Below are 17,230 nucleotides of genomic sequence, written 5' to 3'. Positions count from 1 at the left end.
CACCCTACCCTTCACCATGGTAGCAATTCTGGCCCAATCATGTCTGCCAATCCTGCATCCTTGCCCAGACCTTTCTACTGGTCATAGAGTCACAGATCACTACAGCACACATGTAGGTCCTTCAGCCCATCTAGTCTGTGCTGACCTATTTTTCTGTTTAGTCCCATCCATCTGCACCTGCACCATAGCCCTCCATACCCCTCTCATCCAAACTTAAGTGTTGCAATTGAACCCGCATCCACCATTTCTGTTGGCAGCTCATTCCGCACTCTCACTATCCTCAGATTCCCTTTGACTTTTCCACTTTTCAGCCTTTACATACAGCTTCTAGTCTCAAACAACCTGGGGGGGGGGGGGGGGAAGCACTGCTTTTCTATACCCCTTATAATTTTGTATAGCTCTATAAGATCTCCCCTCATTCTTTCATGCTCCAGGGAATAAAGTCCTAACCTATAAAACCTTTCCTCAATTCCTCAAGCCCTAGCAACATCTTTGTAAATCAGTCAATCCCAATTCCCTCAGTTCAAATCAATGCACAGGTCTCACTCCCAGTTCCGTCTCCCAGGCCTCCTGCTCTATCAATTGTTTCAAGGTTGGCTTTCCAACAGACTGCATGGATGGAATGATTGATTAGAGGCAAAAGCCAGTTTCTAGTCAATCAAACCTTAAGGGTGAGGTGCAAAAGTGAATCTACAAAGACTCTGAGCACAACAGGACAGGAAAGAGAGTGAGAAGTTTACAGCACCTAAAATTCATTGTGAAAGAGCTGAAGGGAATGCAGGAGACCGTTTGGTGATTTCGTAAGGGTTCAAGGGTGCCACAGTTGCAGAGCGCTTACGGCTCGGGACATTGGAGTTCATAGTGCAATTCCGGCATCCTCTGTAAGAAAGTTTCTACGTTCTTCCCATGCGCGCATGGGTTTCCTCCAGGTGCTTTGATTTCAAAGACATACCAGCGAGTAGCTGACTGGTCATTGTAAATGGTTCCGTGAACAGGCTAGCGCTAAATAGGTGGGTTGCTGAGAGGCACGACTCAGTGGGCTAAAAGGGCCAGTTCTGCACTGTATCTTGAAAAAAAAATAAATGGAGACAGAGTACTTCTTATGATCAAGAGTGTGTGGGAGGTAAGCTGCAGTATATTGATTGAGTGTTAGAGATTCAGGACAATGTGGAAGTATGTGAGACAGTGGTAGAATTAATGATGGAAGCCAAGACAATGTCAACATTTAATGACAGATGGTGAAAAGACTTACAGCAACTCTGGTTGAAAGGGATGATGGACTTGCTTCCATTGAAATTCTAAATACTTTACAGCTGCAGTCTTAGAGAAATCGGTAAAATGTCTGGCCAGAGAGTTCCTGTGGAATGGCCTACCCAGCTGTCTTAATACCATTGCAGCTCAGTTTGGATTCCAGCAGGATAACATTGCATGATGATAGAAATTTGGATCCCTCTTCTACAAGGGGAAATTGCTTATTTGATATCAAAGTTTGAAGTAAATTTATTATCAAAGTACATTTGGGTTACCATATGCAAACAAGATTCATTTTCCTGCAGGCATTCACAGTAGAACAAAGAAATATAATAGAATCAATGAAAAATTGCACACAAAGACTGACAAAGTATCAATGTGCAGAAGACAAACTGTGCAAATACAAAAAAAACTAATAATAATAATAAAAAATAAATAGTAAATAAATAGTAAATAAATAATGCTAAGAACAAGAGGTGTAGAGTCACTGAAAGTGTGTCAACAGGTTGTGGAATCGGTTCACTGTTGTGGTGAGTGAAGTTACCCACCCTGGTTCAGAAGTTATCCACCCTGATGGTTGTAGGCTAATATCTGTCCCCAAACCTGGTAGTGTGGGACCTAAGGCTCCTGTACCTCCTGCCTGATGGTGGCATAGCAGCAAGAAGAGAACATGACCTTGGTTGTGTGGGTCCTTGTTGATGGATGCTGCTTTCTAATGGTGCCAGTCCTTGTAGATGTGCTCAGTGGTGCAGAGATCTTTGCCTGTGATTAAGTGAGCGATGTCCATCACTCTTTGTAGGTGCTTATGTTCTTAAGCATTGGTGTTTCTCTTCCTGGTGGGGATGCAACCAGCCACTGTGCATCTATAGATATTTGCCAGTGTTTTAGATGACATGTCAAATCTGCACAAACTTCTAATAGAGGCACTGCCTTGTCAGTTACATGCTGGTCCCAGGATCCTCTGACTAATTGTCCTTTGACAGACATACTTTATGGATCCCAAGGGAATCAATCATGAGTTTATTCTCATGGATATGCACACCCAGGCTATTAATGCCTTGAAAATTAGCATTTTGCAGCAGTTGCAACATAAATCACTTAAACTTAAACTAACACCAGTTATACAAAACTTATTGTCAATGACACAATAAGCAAAAGAACGTGTTGTTATCAGTGAATGTTGAGGGAAATACTGTATAGTCCAAGGTAGAATTAGGAGTTTTCAGATCGGTTCAGGAACCGGGTGGCACCGGGGAAGAAGCCGCTGCTGAATCTTGAGGTGTGGATCTTCGGGCTCCTGTACCTACTGCCTGATGAGAAACAATAAGGAAAGGACGTGATCTAGATTGTGGGGTTTCCGTAATGCTCAGTTTTATGTGGTTTTGATGCTATGATAACTGAATCAAATGGTTTATTTGTTTTATTCATCTAGACTAGAGGTTTTCAACCTTGGGTACAGAGACCCCTTGCTTAATGGTATTGGTCCATGGCAAAAAAATTGTTGGAAACCCCTGATTTAGAGATACAGCACAATAACAGGCCCTTCTGGCCCAACGAATATACTCCTGTGACCGATTAACCTACTAATCCTTTGGCACACCTTTGGACTGTGGGAGGAAACCTACACACTCATGGAGAGAACATACAATCACTTCAGGGACAGCAGCAGGAATTGTACCCAGGTCACTGGCACTGTAGAATGTTGTGCTAACCACTACACCACCATACCGCCTACAGTACAGATTTATTTCCCAATTTATGGACATTAATGAAAACTGTTCACAACCTGGGACAAACTTTTACCGAAGTTACCTGCAAGCTAACTTTTCCCCCTACATTCTACCTCCTCGACATAATTTCCTTGCGGTGTTTGATCCCTATTTAAAAAATTCTTCCTCTGATACCACAAGGCGACAAGGAAACTTTCTTCATCCTACAGCAAGAAAAAGGATTCTTGTGAAAAGTCACCAGAGACTATTAAGTGATTTAGCAGAAGATCACAAGACCATGTCTATCTCTGTTTTATGGATTGAATTACCAGCAAATATAGGGAGTAGAATTAGAACCAGTTTAAACCAGTTCCTGTATTTGCACTCTATATTAGAAACACCAGTTAGCCTGTTAAACAGTTTAGTCTTCTTTGGGATTTGTTGGGCTCTAACTTACCAGGGTTAAATTTTACAAGCAAGTAAATTCAAAACTATTGTTTACATAAAATACCTTATAACCAGTTGTCTGACTTTAGTTAATGGCTGTCAATAAAACATTGCTGTTCTGCATTGCAAACACCCCACTGGCCTGTTTGAACCGTTTCTGTATCTTGATTCACACCTATTCTGGGCAGAAATGCAAGAGAGAAAAAAATTAACAAATTGAATAGGATTTGGTACATTACAAATATGAGCTTACCAAAATAAAAATTTACTACAGGCAGTGAATCGCAGGAATATTATAAGTAATTAGTGACAAATTATGCAGCAGAGTTTCTCTCTAAACTCAGACTTGTAGAATAGATACAAGCAACACACACAAAATACTGAAGGAACTCAGCAGGCCAGGCAGCATCTATGAAAGAGTACAGTCAACATTTCAGGCCAGATGTTAACATTTCAGTGTTAGTGGCCATCATGATAAAGCTGAGCCTTGTAGCCACATTTCCTTATGAAATTATACAGAATTAAAACAGACCCTCCATCCCTCGAGTGCAAATTTACACTGATCCTTCTACTCTCCCCACGTTCCTGGTGACACACCCCAGATTTAGGGATGACTTTGGTGGCCAGTCAACCTACTCCATGCATAATCGATATTTCTATTGTCTAAATCAGAAGTCATCTGAAGCCTGGATGTCTGTGTCCCAGCCTGACACCAAACTGGCCACAGTGTGCTTGCTGACCCACACTTCCTGCTCCTTAAACATCTTGATTTTAAAATTTTCATCTTTTATTTCCAGACCGCTCCATGGCCTCACCGTTCCCTATCTCCGTTATGCGGAAATATCCACGTTCTTCCAATTCCAGCCTCCTGATCATCTTTCAATCTCCAGCTAGCGAGATCTCGTTTGGAATTCCCTCTCTAGACCCACCTGCCTCTCTGCTTCTCTCTTTCCGCCTTCAACCTGCTCCTTGCCCTTTTTGACCAGGTATCCCTTTTGGTTTTCTCCCTGTGTAACTCCATGTGTGGCTCAGTGTCACATACTCAGGCTTCATAACAATCTTGGGTTATTATTGCTATTTGAAAGGAGATATCAAGGAACAACTTTATTCACCATATACATTTGCATGTATTAGGAATTTGCTGTGGTGCGTTGGTCAGGGTGCGACATAGGACAAAAAACATCATTCAACGTTTTATAAAGAATTTTAAAAATTATATTAAAAAATCGAGGATAATGTACAGATGTGGAATAAAATACATAAATACCACCAAAAATGCAAGTGTTTGTTGTCATCGTCTTGGTAACTACACCAATATAATCAAACTCAGAACAGGCCCTTTAATTCATGATGTCTGTACTGACCATGATGCCAAGTTAAGCTCAACCTCTCTGCTTGGCAGTGATGCACATCTGTCCAATCCCTGTATGTTCCCCATAGAAACGGCACGGTGGTTATAGTGGTTCAATTTCCACCACCGTCTGTAAGGAGTTTATACGTTTTCCCGTGAGCGTGTGGATTTCCTCAGGTGCTCTGGTTTCCTCCCAAAGACCTACCAGTTGATAGGTTAATTGGCCAATGTAAAATTGTTCCATGATTAGACTAGGGTTAAATCAAGGTTTTGTTGGGTGGCGCAGCTCGAGGGGCCAGAGGGCCTATTTCACGCTGTATCTCTGTAAATGAATAAAATGCCTTCTGTATGCCTCTATCATGTTTGCTTCAACCAGCACCCTTGTCAGTGTGTTCCAGGCATCCACCACTCTGTGTGAAACAAAAGTTATCCCTTTAAACTTCTCCCCCCAACCATCTTAAAAACTATGTCCTCTAATCTTTGAGTGAAGGAGGGTGAGAGGTGACGTGAATCAGAAATCAGGTTTGTTACCATTGATGTGTTGTAAAGTGGTGTACAAGATGATAAGAGGCACATATAGAATGGACATCCAGAGGCTATTTCTTACCCCATCCCCCCCCAACCGCCCCACCGCCAGGTGGAAATGGTCAATATGATGGAGCGTAATTTTAAAGTGATTAGAGGAAAGTATGGGGGTGGGAAGTGTGTGTCAGAGGTAATTTTTTTTAAAAACACAGAGAATGATGGGAAAACACAGACGGGAAGTGGTTGAAGCAAATACATTAAGGACATTTAAGAGTCTTTTAGAGAGACACATAAATGAAGGAAAATTGGAGTGCTATGTAAGAAGAAAGGGTTAGATTGATCTCGGAGTGGGTTAAAGGTTTGGTACCACATTGTAGACCGAAGGGCCTGTCGTATGCTTTAGTGATCCATGTTCTATGTTCCTACCCTGTGAAAAAACCTTATCTGCACCTCTCATAATTTTAAAAACATCTATTAGGTCACCCCGCAGCCTCCAGTGCATCAGATAAAAATAATATTACCTCTTTTTATACTAAGAAAACAAGTTTGTCTAACCCCTATAGCCAATAACAAAGCAATATGTGGAATATTCATCTCTTAGATTGGATTAGATTCAACTTTATTGTCATTGTGCCGATAACAGATACAAAGCCAATGAAATGCAGTTAGCATCTAACCAGAAATGCAAAGAATAGTGTTATTTACAAAATAACTGTGAATAAGAAGTGCTACAGCACACAAATATAAAAGTACTGAGACAGTACAATATGGGTGCAATACTGCTTTGCACTGTGATGTGAGGTTCAGCTGGGTCACAGCCTCAGGGAAGAAGCTCTTCCTGTGCCTGCTGGTGCGGGAGCGGAGGCTCCTGTAGCCCCTACTGGACGGGAGGAGAGTAAAAAATCCATGGTTAAGGTGATATGCATACTTGAAAATGCTTTTCGCCCTGCCAGGCGGCATTTATGGTAGATGTTCTTAATGATGTTCTTACTGTGATCACTGCCTTAATGCACAGCATAGAAGTGCTTAAATAAAAGAGAGAGGAAGTTTCAAAGACAGATAAAGATTGCTTAAAAAAGGCAGTTCAAAAATAATATGCAAATATATGTGTCAAAAGTGGGAAAGATGCTAGAGTCCATTATTAAGGATGAAATAGTGGCATATCTAGATAGCAGTGATAGGATTGGGCCGAGCCAATTTTTCGAGGATGTAACCAGGAAGTTAGACGGGGGAGATCCAGTGGATGTAGTGTACCTCGATTTTCAGAAGGCATTTGATAAGGTCCCACATAGAAGATTGGTGGGTAAAATCAAAGCTCAGGGTATCGGGGGGAAGGCATTGACATGGATAGAAAACTGGTTGGCAGATAGAAAGCAAAGGGTAGCGGTGAATGGGTGTTTCTTGGAATGGCAGGTGGTGACTAGTGGGGTGCCACAGGTATTGGGACCACAGCTGTTTACCATTTACATTAACAATTTGGATGAAGGCATAGAAAATAACATCAGCAAATTTGCTGATGATACTAAGCTGGGTGGCAGTGTGACATGTGATGAGGATGTTAGGAGAATTCAGGGTGACTTGGATAGGCTGGGTGAGTGGGCAGATACTTGGCAGATGGCGTTTAATGTGAATAAGTGTGAGGTTATCCACTTTGGGAGTAAGAACAGGAAGGCAGATTATTATCTGAACGGTGTAGAGTTGGGTAAGGGAGAAATACAAAGAGATCTCGGAGTCCTTGTTCATCAGTCACTGAAGGTGAATGAGCAAGTGCAGCAGGCAGTGAAGAAGGCTAATGGAATGTTGGCCTTTATTACAAAGGGAATTGAGTACAAGAGCAAGGAAATCCTCTTGCATTTGTACAGAGCCCTGGTGAGACCACACCTGGAGTATTGTGTAGTTTTGGTCTCCAGGGTTAAGGAAGGACATCCTGGCTGTAGAGGAAGTGTAGCGTAGATTCACGAGGTTAATTCCTGGGATGTCTGGACTGTCTTACGCAGAGAGGTTAGAGAGACTGGGCTTGTACACGCTGGAATTAAGGAGATTGAGAGGGGATCTGATTGAAACATATAAGATTATTAAGGGATTGGACAAGATAGAGGCAGAAAATATGTTCCAGATGCTGGGAGAGTCCAGTACCAGAGGGCATGGTTTGAGAATAAGGGGTAGGTCATTTCGGACAGAGTTAAGGAAAAACTTCTTCTCCCAGAGAGTTGTGGGGGTCTGGAATGCACTGCCTCGGAAGGTAGTGGAGGCCAATTCTCTGGATGCTTTCAAGAAGGAGCTAGATAGGTATCTTATGGATAGGGGAATCAAGGGATATGGGGACAAGGCAGGAACCGGGTATTGATAGTAGTTGATCAGCCATGATCTCAAAATGGCATTGCAGGCTCGAAGGGCCGAATGGTCTACTTCTGCACCTATTGTCTATTGTCTATAAAAGTCAGAGCTTGGCCCTTAACCCTCTTCAGCACACCAACCAATTGTTGCTGCAGAGCCTTGGGTGCCCAGTAGGTGTCGCTGCAGTGCCTATTCTGCAAGTTCAGCACTGTCAGCAAACCATGTGATGAGAAAAAAATGGGTGGAAAATGAATTTGCTACTCTAAGCTAATCCCTAGAGCAGATTAATAATTCAAGGAGGAAATTGAAGGGCATGTGTAAAGGAGAATAAGTACAGAGGGGAAGGGACCCAGCAGGATATCTGCACAAGAATTGCACAGACCTGATGAACCAAGTGGCCTGCTGGCCTTATAAATGTAAGAGATTATGTCGAGCTACAGGTGACTATCTATGGAATTTGAGAGCCACTAACTTTAAGTGAATTCAGTGCAGTTTGTATTCACTGTGATTTTAATAATTAAATATGTTCTCCCTTTGACTGTGTGGATTTCCTCTGGGTGCTCTGGTTTCCTCCCACAGTCCAAAGATGTATTGGTTGATAAGTTAATTGGCTATTGTAAATTGTCCCTTGATTAGGCTAGGATCCAATCAGGGGATTGCAGGGCAGCAAGGCTCGAAGGGCAGGAAGGGCCTACTCCATATGTCAATTAAAAAATATAAAAGTCCCAACATATTCTGGAAAAATGTTGTGGTGTTTTCCTGTTGCATTTTGATATTTGGTGAAGCGACGTTGTCTGAGAAAGAGAGGCAGACCTATGGGAGTGAGGTTAGGGCATGGAATGAGGTCTCAGGCACACTATGCCTGTGATGACCTCCAAGCACCATCTACGTATCCTGATTTCCTCTTATTTACCCCTTACCTACCTCACACCTACACCTGGGGCAATTTACAGCAGCCATTTTACCTAACAATCCACACATCTTAGGGATGTGGGAGAAGCCCTCACACTCACACAGAGAGTACACAAATTTCAAGTAAGGCAGCACTCCAGTGCAGGATGGAACTGGTATGTCACCAAAGACACTTGCACGTTTCCGTGGTGGAGAACATCCTGTCTGGCTGCATTACGGCCTAGTGTGCAGGCTCCAGTGCTCAGGATCCAAAAGGCTGCAGAAGGTTATAGATCCAGCCAGTTACATCACATGCACAACGTTTCCCTCCATCAAGAACATCTTCTAGAAACTTTGCCTCAAAAATGCAGCATCCTTCATTAAGGACCCTCGCCATCCAGGGCATGCCCTCTCTTTTTGTAACTAGCTTTGGGGAGGAGGAACAGGAACCTAAAGACCTACACTCTCAACCATTCGGAAACAGCTCCTTGCCCTCCGCCGTCGGATTTCTGAGTGATTCATGAACCCTTTCAGAGTGAGATTCATTTATTTACAACATGTACATTGAGACCCACAGTGAAGTGTGTTGTTTGCCTTTACAGCCAACACAAACTAAGGATGTGCTGGGGTAGCCTGCAAATGGCACCAGTGCCAACATAGCATGCCTACAAGGCACAACAGAATAATAGAGTTCTCTCTTGTCTCCTAGGGCAAAATCAAGCCCCTTGCGCACGCGCACACACACACACATCCTCCCCCCCCCCCCCAAACTGCAGGTCAGGCTGCCTCCCGGCCTTCAGCCTCCAATAGACTTGTATACTCACAGATTTTCAGCTTCTGGCTTCCCCAGTGTACTAGCAGACTTGTAGACTCATGCTTATTCCATTGTTTTTTTGCATTCTTTGTAATTTATGGTAATTTATTTTACGTCTTTGCACTGTGCTGCTGCTGCAGAGCCACAAACCTCATGTGATGGAAGTAGGTCGTAATAAACCGGATTCTGATTCTGAACCGGGGCCTCAGGGGCAGTGAGGCCGCAGTGCTAACTGTTTCACCATTGTTCCTCCATGTCAGCACTTAGTGTGAAGCCTGCACTGAGGGTAGAAATTCGGATCCCTCTTCTACAAAGGACAGTTGGTTCAAGGTCGAGCACCTCTGCTCCATCCACCAAAAGCAGAACTTCATGGATTCTTAATTCCCATTCCCATTCCAACATGCCAGTCCATGGCCTCCTCTTGTGCCATGATGAGGCCACCCTTAGGGTGGAGGAACAACACTTTAAATTCCGTCTGGGTAGGCCCCAATATGATGGCATGAATGTCGATATCTCCTTCTGATAAAAAATAATTTCCCTCCCCCTTCCTTCTTCTATTCCCCACTCTGGCCCCTTATCTCCTTTCCCCGTCTATCACCTCCCCCTGGTGCCCCTCCATCCCTTCCTCCTATGATCCACTCTCCTCTCAGTTTCCTTCTTCTCCAGCCCTTTATCTTTCCTACCCACCTGGCCTCAGCTATCACCTCCTTGCTATCCTCCTTCCCCTTACCCCACCTTTTTATCTGTCACCTTCCCCCTTCCTTTCCCTGTCCTGAAGAAGGGTCTCGGCCCGAAACATCGACTGTTTATTCATTTCCATAGACACTGCCTAAGATGTTGAGTTCCTCTAGCATTTTGTGTGTGTTACTCATTCATTTTAAATCTGAGATTGATAGATTTTCAATTTTTCTCTATTGGAGAAAGTTAATTATTAATAAAAGCTAGGTGTTTAAAGTTATAGTCCTTGCCTTGGTGCAGAGGAGCCAAATGGCTTGCTCAAGTTCTAACTGTGGCCTTGATTCATTCTTCTGTCTCTGCTCATACCCTTGAAGGTCCCACCTGCAGGATCTGAAAGACGTCACACACAGGATCCATTACGAGAGCTACAGAGTGCGAAGATTAAATGAAAGCAATGGCATAATCAAAGGCTTGCCGAAAGAGAACTATGTAACCAGCAAGGAAGACCTGGAAAATAATCACTGAGGTCCTGCTCGTCAGCCGGCAATAAACTTTGCTTTCAATGTCTCCCTTGCATTGTACAGATTTTGTATTTCAAATAGAACTGGAGTTAAAAGTGTTTTCTGTGTTAAAGCAAGGCTGTGGGATTATAGAATTTATGTAGATCTTTTAACGGGCGACGGGGTGGAATAAGGGGTGGGTTGGGGGGGGAGGGTTGTTAGAAGAGCAGGTTCGGAGAAAATGTTGTCGTTTGGCTACAAGTTTATCATTATGGTGTCTGTATTCCTGTCTGTCATTAGCACAGGGGAGCTCAAAACATAAAAGCTAGCTTACATAGGTGATCGGTATGCGTCGAATGTGTTCCCATGTTTGGTATTTGCCTGCACATTGCACAATGAATGTTGATGATTCTGAATGGGTGGAGTTTGGTCATCTAGCTTGTTCAATTAATGGTTTGTACAGTGTTGACACTCACTAAACTAGAAGACGCCTTGCTTTTCTTTCCTCCGTTAAGATCGACGACAGTGCTGTATCCTTGTAAGCTGGCAGCCTTGACCCACTTATGCTCCCTTCCCCCTCAGGCGTGAGGGTGTGTTCTTGGCTGGGCGAGGGGCGGTGATGGTGGTTTGCTGATCTCCAGACCCCTGCTAGAAAGTCTGGAGACAAGCCCATCCAATGACTATTACGTGAAGTGGGTCAAAAAAATCATTCCATGGAGATGATAGCAAAAGGCCAAGAAAGTGCTTTGGACACATGTAGTTACCACAAAAGAAAATGGGTGTTGCTCAGAGGTACTTGTTGCTGTTTTCCTATTGTGGGGACACTTTATCTAGTCAGAAGTCATCACATTCACAAACCCATTTAGAAGCCTGTATGCATTATGGAGAAATGTGTGTTTGAGTCACCTTTGCAATAATTCAGACACTATTGCCAAGCCTTTTTTTTTTAAAAAGCAAAGCTGTTGCCAAGTGCCAATTTCTGGAGTGTGTAACTCAACTGGATAATGTTGTAATTGAACAAACAGGACTGACCTTCAATGGGCTAGCTCACAAGTAGATTGTTTGGTGAAAGCTGAAATCTCACTCAGTGATGTTCATCTGTTCTTGGACTGAATTAGATACTTGGAAGCATTTTTTTTTGAAGGTTGTAGAATTGTTAAGGGACAGAAGGAGTTATTTGTCCTGTTGACTGCTCGAATATTAATCTATTCAGCCATCTGGTAGTCATAAGATGCTAATGCTTACGTAACATGGGTAAGAACAAAACAGTATGTCAAGAGGATGGGACGTGACAATGGGAACAGCGAGGTTACAGAATGATCAAAGTGAATTGCCAAAGCAAGAGTTTTTAAAATGAGAGCCTTTCAATTGATAAAAATATTTCAGCTTCAGTGAATTTATTTTCCACACCTACAGTTCAAATGGCATTTGGCATTCCTAGTAGGAGTTTATCACAAGAAAGAAATCCGCTGTGTCACAAACTGAAAGGAGCTGACAAGGTACATCGTTGCTGCGGTGTTAGTCAGCAAAGGAACCACTTTAGTTCAGTGATGAGAAAAGGCAAATCTTAACAAATTCAATTCAAATAACTGCATCTTGCTGCCAAAAAGGAAGTTAGGGGAATTAAGTTGGATCCTGCATCTTCTAATGCATTTAGCTCTTGAGTCACAGTCATTATACATTGACCGCTGGATATTTGCAATGGACAAGTTTGGTCATTTGTAATATTTACATTCCTTAAATAAAAAGTTAGCCGGCTTCAATGAGTGATGCCTATGGAATAGTCAAACGGCAGGCCCACATTGTGCTACGTGCTTGCCCATCTGTGTGAGCACTTATAATTAAAGAGGATAATGTTCTATTAGGTTCTGGTGAGAACCATTTTTATTAAGGAGGCTGCAGAGAAAGGAAAATGAGGGCAAGGACAAGATTAAAATATAATCAAAGTCAGAAAAGACTCTGATGGAAACCCAAATTAGTCGTTACTTTTGTATAGTAACAAATCAAAAATCTCTCAAGAACAATCTCAGTTTTCTCCCCCCAGGATCTATTCCACTCTGCCTAACCTCCCTCAAATCAACAAGCCAAGTGTTGCACCTTGATTCATAACAGCGCTAACTGAAGTTATACAGAGGGAAAGACTTTAGTTGGTTGGGGATGTTAAATATGACCACAGCATTCACAAAACACAAGGTAAGATAGACTGGGATTCAGAGTATGGAACCACATACTAAATTGAGGCTGGCTTAGCATGTGCCTACTGGAATGATACTCATTGGAAAGCCCTTTAGACAAAACCTGCATACATTCCCAATGTTCCACCATGGCTCTGAATTGCAATTAATATCCAGGAATAGTAAAAAGGACAAGCCGCTGGCAGAACTCAGTTGGTCGAGCAGCATCTGTTCACAGAGAAGGAATTGTCGATGTTTTGCCCTGCACCAGTGTCTCAGCCCAAAGCGAATTCCAGCCCCCCCCCCCCCCAACACAAAGATGCTGCTCAATCTCCCGAGTTGCTCCTGCAGTTTGTGTCTTATATCAGGTTCTAGTCTTTGTGTCTCTCGGAATAGGAGGTTCTTCAGCCTTGCAACACTGACACCTGCAGGACTTTGGCAGAGCTGCAAAATCTCTTTCAAATTTGCTAAGAAACAGCACTACCCAAATTTTTAACCTTCACAAGGCCCTGCAAACAGAGGTGGACAACTCCACCCAATAACAACGAACAAAAACCACTCTACATTCAAATGAAACAGAAAACCAAAAGAAGTGTCTGACAATTTCACACTCCTTTAAGTTATAAATCAGCATGACTCTTTGAACCTAGTAGAACGTTATACCTACCAAGGAGGTAGAGCCTGCTAACAAGGCAGTCATAAGTGTAGGGGTGTTAACAAAATGTGATCTGTGTCTTAACTGAACTTTCATCTGTATTTTCTTTAATGTTTTAATTTAAACTTTTAATGTTTAAATGGTGGCCTTTCCTCTCAAGTGTCAGCAGAACTAAGTCATTTGAAAAACTAGAAACTGTTGGTTTGGACAATCCTAACAGAGTACGTAGTTGTTTCTCTGATGTATCACTTGCTGGTTACAATTAAGGTTAACGTTTATGGAACTTTCTTCTCCGTCCTTTATAGCTCAATGTCAAAGGGAGAATTGTCCTCACTTTAAGACCATTACATCGATAGTGTGCACAAAGATTATTGTGTTAATCCCAAGTTTCAGTTGTGAGTCCAGACCCATGTTAAACAAAAGCTTTTTCAGCTTGCCTAGAATTAAACACCTTTTAACCCTCTGCATCAAAAAAAATCTGTGGTTCAACCCTTGTTTGCACATACAATAATCGTGTACTTACACTCCATATTTAACAAAATTTAAGCTTTCTCTTACATTTTATGGGGATTAAAATCAGAACAAAAATAGATTTTATATGTTCATTTTATGATCAAAATAAAGCTGTCTGCTAGTTAAGCCTTGTTTAATTTTCTTCGTACTGGGTTGTCTCAGTCTCTCATGAAGCTGTTTGAGCAGATGAGGCAACTCCCTCTACTCACCTGAAGGGGCTACGCATTCCTCTCGCCCCATTTGGAAAGGAATGCACAAAGTATATGATAGTGGGCTATTCATCTCTGGAAGACACCACCCTTGGACTTGTGCCATCAGCTACACAGTCATAATTTATATTTCTGGCAAATGGGTTAAGGCTCGGGAGGAGCCCATTTGATGCCTTCAGTGTTATCCCTGCTGTGACCAGTTTTCAGAGCTTGGAAACTTAGTCCTTCGGCCAATCTCATCCATGCCAACCAAGATGTCTGTCTAAGCTAGCAACTCGTCCATGCCAATCAAGATGTCCTGTTTACCTGAATTTAGTCCACTTCCCTGTACACCAGAGGTTTCCAATCCTTTCTATGCCATGGACCCCAGGCTGGAACCCCTGCTCTAAACCTCTAAATCAGTACTAGTCTAATTTTTTAAAGCATTGTAATTGTACCCACCTTTACAGCTTCCTCTTGCAGTTCATTCCATATACCCACCACCCTCTGTATGAAAACGAAGACCCTCAGATCTCTTTCCCCTCTCACCTTAAAGTTTCATCCTCCAGCTTTTAGACTTTCCTACTCTGGAAATAAAACTGAGACCATACGTGCCCCTCGTGATTTTATATACCTCTGCGAGGTCACCCCTCAGCCTCCTGCACTCCAGGCACAAAAATAGTCTCAGTCTACCCAGTCTCTCCTTATAACTCAGGCTCTTCAGTCAACATTCTCGCAGATCTTTTCCGCAGCACTTTCTGCTGAAGAATGGATTTGTATTGAATGAATTAATCCCTCCTGCCACAGCCACCATTTCTGTGGCAAAGAAAGCTGTGGACGCAGAACCCGAAACTCCATTGCTTATTTCAAGACTATAAGGCAAGGAACAGAAGTAAGGAGTGATCACCTAGTTCCTTGTACCTGCTCTACCGCAGCCGGTCTTCCACCTCACCCTTCTCTAATATCCCTCGCTTCCCTTAATCAGTAAACGTCTCTGACTTGAAGATGCACAGAGACTTCACAGAGCTCTTGTGAAGTGAATTCTGAAGATCCACTACTCAGGGTAAAACAAGTGCCCTTCATCTCTGTCCTGAAGGATCAGCTGCATGTTCTGAGACAGAGATGTTTGGTTTTAGACTCCTCACCAACAGGAAACAACATTCCTGCATCTACCCTCTGCACTTTTCCATGTGGTCATCTCTCAGTCTTCTATATTCGAGTGAACAGCTCAGGGGTTCCCAATCCTTATTATGCCATGGATCAACACTATAAATCAAAGGGTCTGTGGACTCCAGGGTAGGAACCCCTGGTATAGACACAGTTCATTTAATTTCTTTACAAAGATTATCCTTCCTTGGGAAGAGATTTCAAATCTGGGCACAATATTTCAGTTGTTGTTTCTATCATATAGAACAGTACAGGCCCATCGGCCCAAACTGTTGAGCCAACTTTGTAACCTACGCTAGGATCAATCTAGTTAGAGCCCTCCACTTTTCTGTCATCCATGTGACTACCTAAGTGTTTCTTAAATGGGTACTCAAGAAGGGTCTCAGCCCAAAACATTTCCATAGATGCTACCTGACCTGCTGAGTTACTCCAGCATTTTGCGTGTGTTGATCTGGATTTCCAGCATCTGCAGAATCTCTTGTGTCCCTAATCTATTTGCCTCTACCACCATTCACCATGTACCAACCACTCCCTGTGTGGAAAAACTTATCTCTGATGCCAGCCCCTTATACTTTCTAGCAATCAACTTTTTGTGCCCCCTTACATTAGCCATTTGCGCCCTTGGAAAAGTCTCTGGCTATCCACTCTACCTACAGCCTGTTTATCATCATCTTGTACATCTCTATCAAGTCACCTCACCTCCTCCTTCACTCCAGAGGGAAAAGCCCTAGCCCTCTCAACCTATCCTCAAAAGACATGCTCTCTAATCCAGGCAGCATCCTGGCAAATTTTAATATTCTAAAATTTTCTTATCTCATTTCCTTTTGACGTAGAAGGCAGCGATGTGACCCATTGTATCTAAGGTGTCCACTGTAACCCAAATTCCCTCCTAGTCTCTTGAGATCTATCAACACCACACCCCACCATTTACCTACACTGGGGGCAATTAACCCACCAACCGCACATCTTGGAATGTGGGAAGAAAATAAAGCACCTGAAGGAATCCCACACCAACACAATGAGAATGTGCAAACTCCACACAGTTGGCACCAGAGGTCAGGGGTGAACTTGGGCCACAGGAAGTTAAAGCAAATTTACAATTTCTAGACAGGAATGAATTCTACTCAGTTCAGAAGCTGAATATTTATTGAAAATATTTATTTTTACGACAGTGGTTTTATTGCTTTTATTTTAGAGATGCAGTTTAGTAACAGGCTGTTCGGGTTCAATGAGCTTGTGCCACCCAATTACACCCATTAAGCCATTAACTACTAACCTGTACAGCCGGAGTGCCGAAAGGAAACTGGTTTCAGATGGCGCGGGAGATGCCCAGTGACTACTTATTGCCAGCAAAAAAAACCCAAAGAAAATACTAAGCATTTTATGAATAATGATCAACGCTAAAAATGGAGAGGCGCAGGCAAGAAATGGTCGGGAGAAGTGAAGGGGGATGCAGGGAAGGCATGGTCAAAGCAAGCGAAGGAGGAGGTGAGGTCAAAGCAGGGTCAGGGCAGAGTTGTGGCACCCCTGAGGGCAAGGGAAGTCCCAAGGTCTGATCGATTCAAACGCCGGGCGCGATTGGAAATGTCGGGTACGGGCCGAATCACGGAGGTGGGGGTCAGATCCTAGAGCAGTCCGAGAGCAAGGAACAACCTGATACTTGGATGATTTAAGCACTGGGCCAGAACTGAAAGGTCAGGGTATCCAAGATGAGGGCTGGTTCTGCTCACTGATCTGTGATGCTTACTCAGCTCCGCACTGAACCGAGACTGTGGCCTGCTCCAGTGACGTCTGTGGTCTCACAACTTCTGTGATGAACTGAGGCTGTTTTAAACTGTGCTCATGGTTCTACAAAACGCAGCAGCCAATTTGTACATAACATGTTCCCACAAACAGCAATGTGATAGTGACTAGATGCGTGTTGTAGCTGAGAGGTAACCTTGGGAGAACACTCTGACAATAGCCCCAAAGGATCTGTTACATTTGCGTCGAAAGAGCAGCTAGGATCACTGCCTGCCCTTTTAAACCAT

The 17,230-nt window shown here is 43.1% G+C and overlaps 1 protein-coding gene and 1 long non-coding RNA gene across 8 annotated transcripts in view; one reads left to right on the top strand and one right to left on the bottom strand.

The window, feature by feature from the left end:
• The window catches only part of LOC140735347 (uncharacterized), a 51,748-nt gene extending 41,244 nt beyond the window's left edge, over positions 1-10,504 (bottom strand). The window contains exons 1-2 of the long non-coding RNA XR_012100737.1: positions 10,294-10,504; positions 3,472-3,582 (exon numbers count right to left, since the gene is read on the bottom strand). This is a non-coding gene — a long non-coding RNA (uncharacterized lncRNA). The remainder of the gene's footprint in view (positions 1-3,471; positions 3,583-10,293) is intronic.
• LOC140735343 (septin-9-like) overlaps positions 1-10,569 on the top strand; it is a 416,923-nt gene extending 406,354 nt beyond the window's left edge. For all 7 annotated transcript variants that reach the window (XM_073060281.1, XM_073060280.1, XM_073060282.1 and 4 more), the window contains one exon: positions 10,378-10,569. In XM_073060281.1, the coding sequence (XP_072916382.1) occupies positions 10,378-10,528 (151 nt within the window). In that variant the 3' untranslated portion in view covers positions 10,529-10,569. The remainder of the gene's footprint in view (positions 1-10,377) is intronic.
• Positions 10,570-17,230: the final 6,661 nt, after the last annotated feature.

This window comes from Hemitrygon akajei, chromosome 11 (genome assembly GCF_048418815.1).
Source record: "Hemitrygon akajei chromosome 11, sHemAka1.3, whole genome shotgun sequence".
NCBI lineage: Eukaryota > Metazoa > Chordata > Chondrichthyes > Myliobatiformes > Dasyatidae > Hemitrygon > Hemitrygon akajei.
This window is presented reverse-complemented; position numbering and strand designations above follow the sequence as displayed.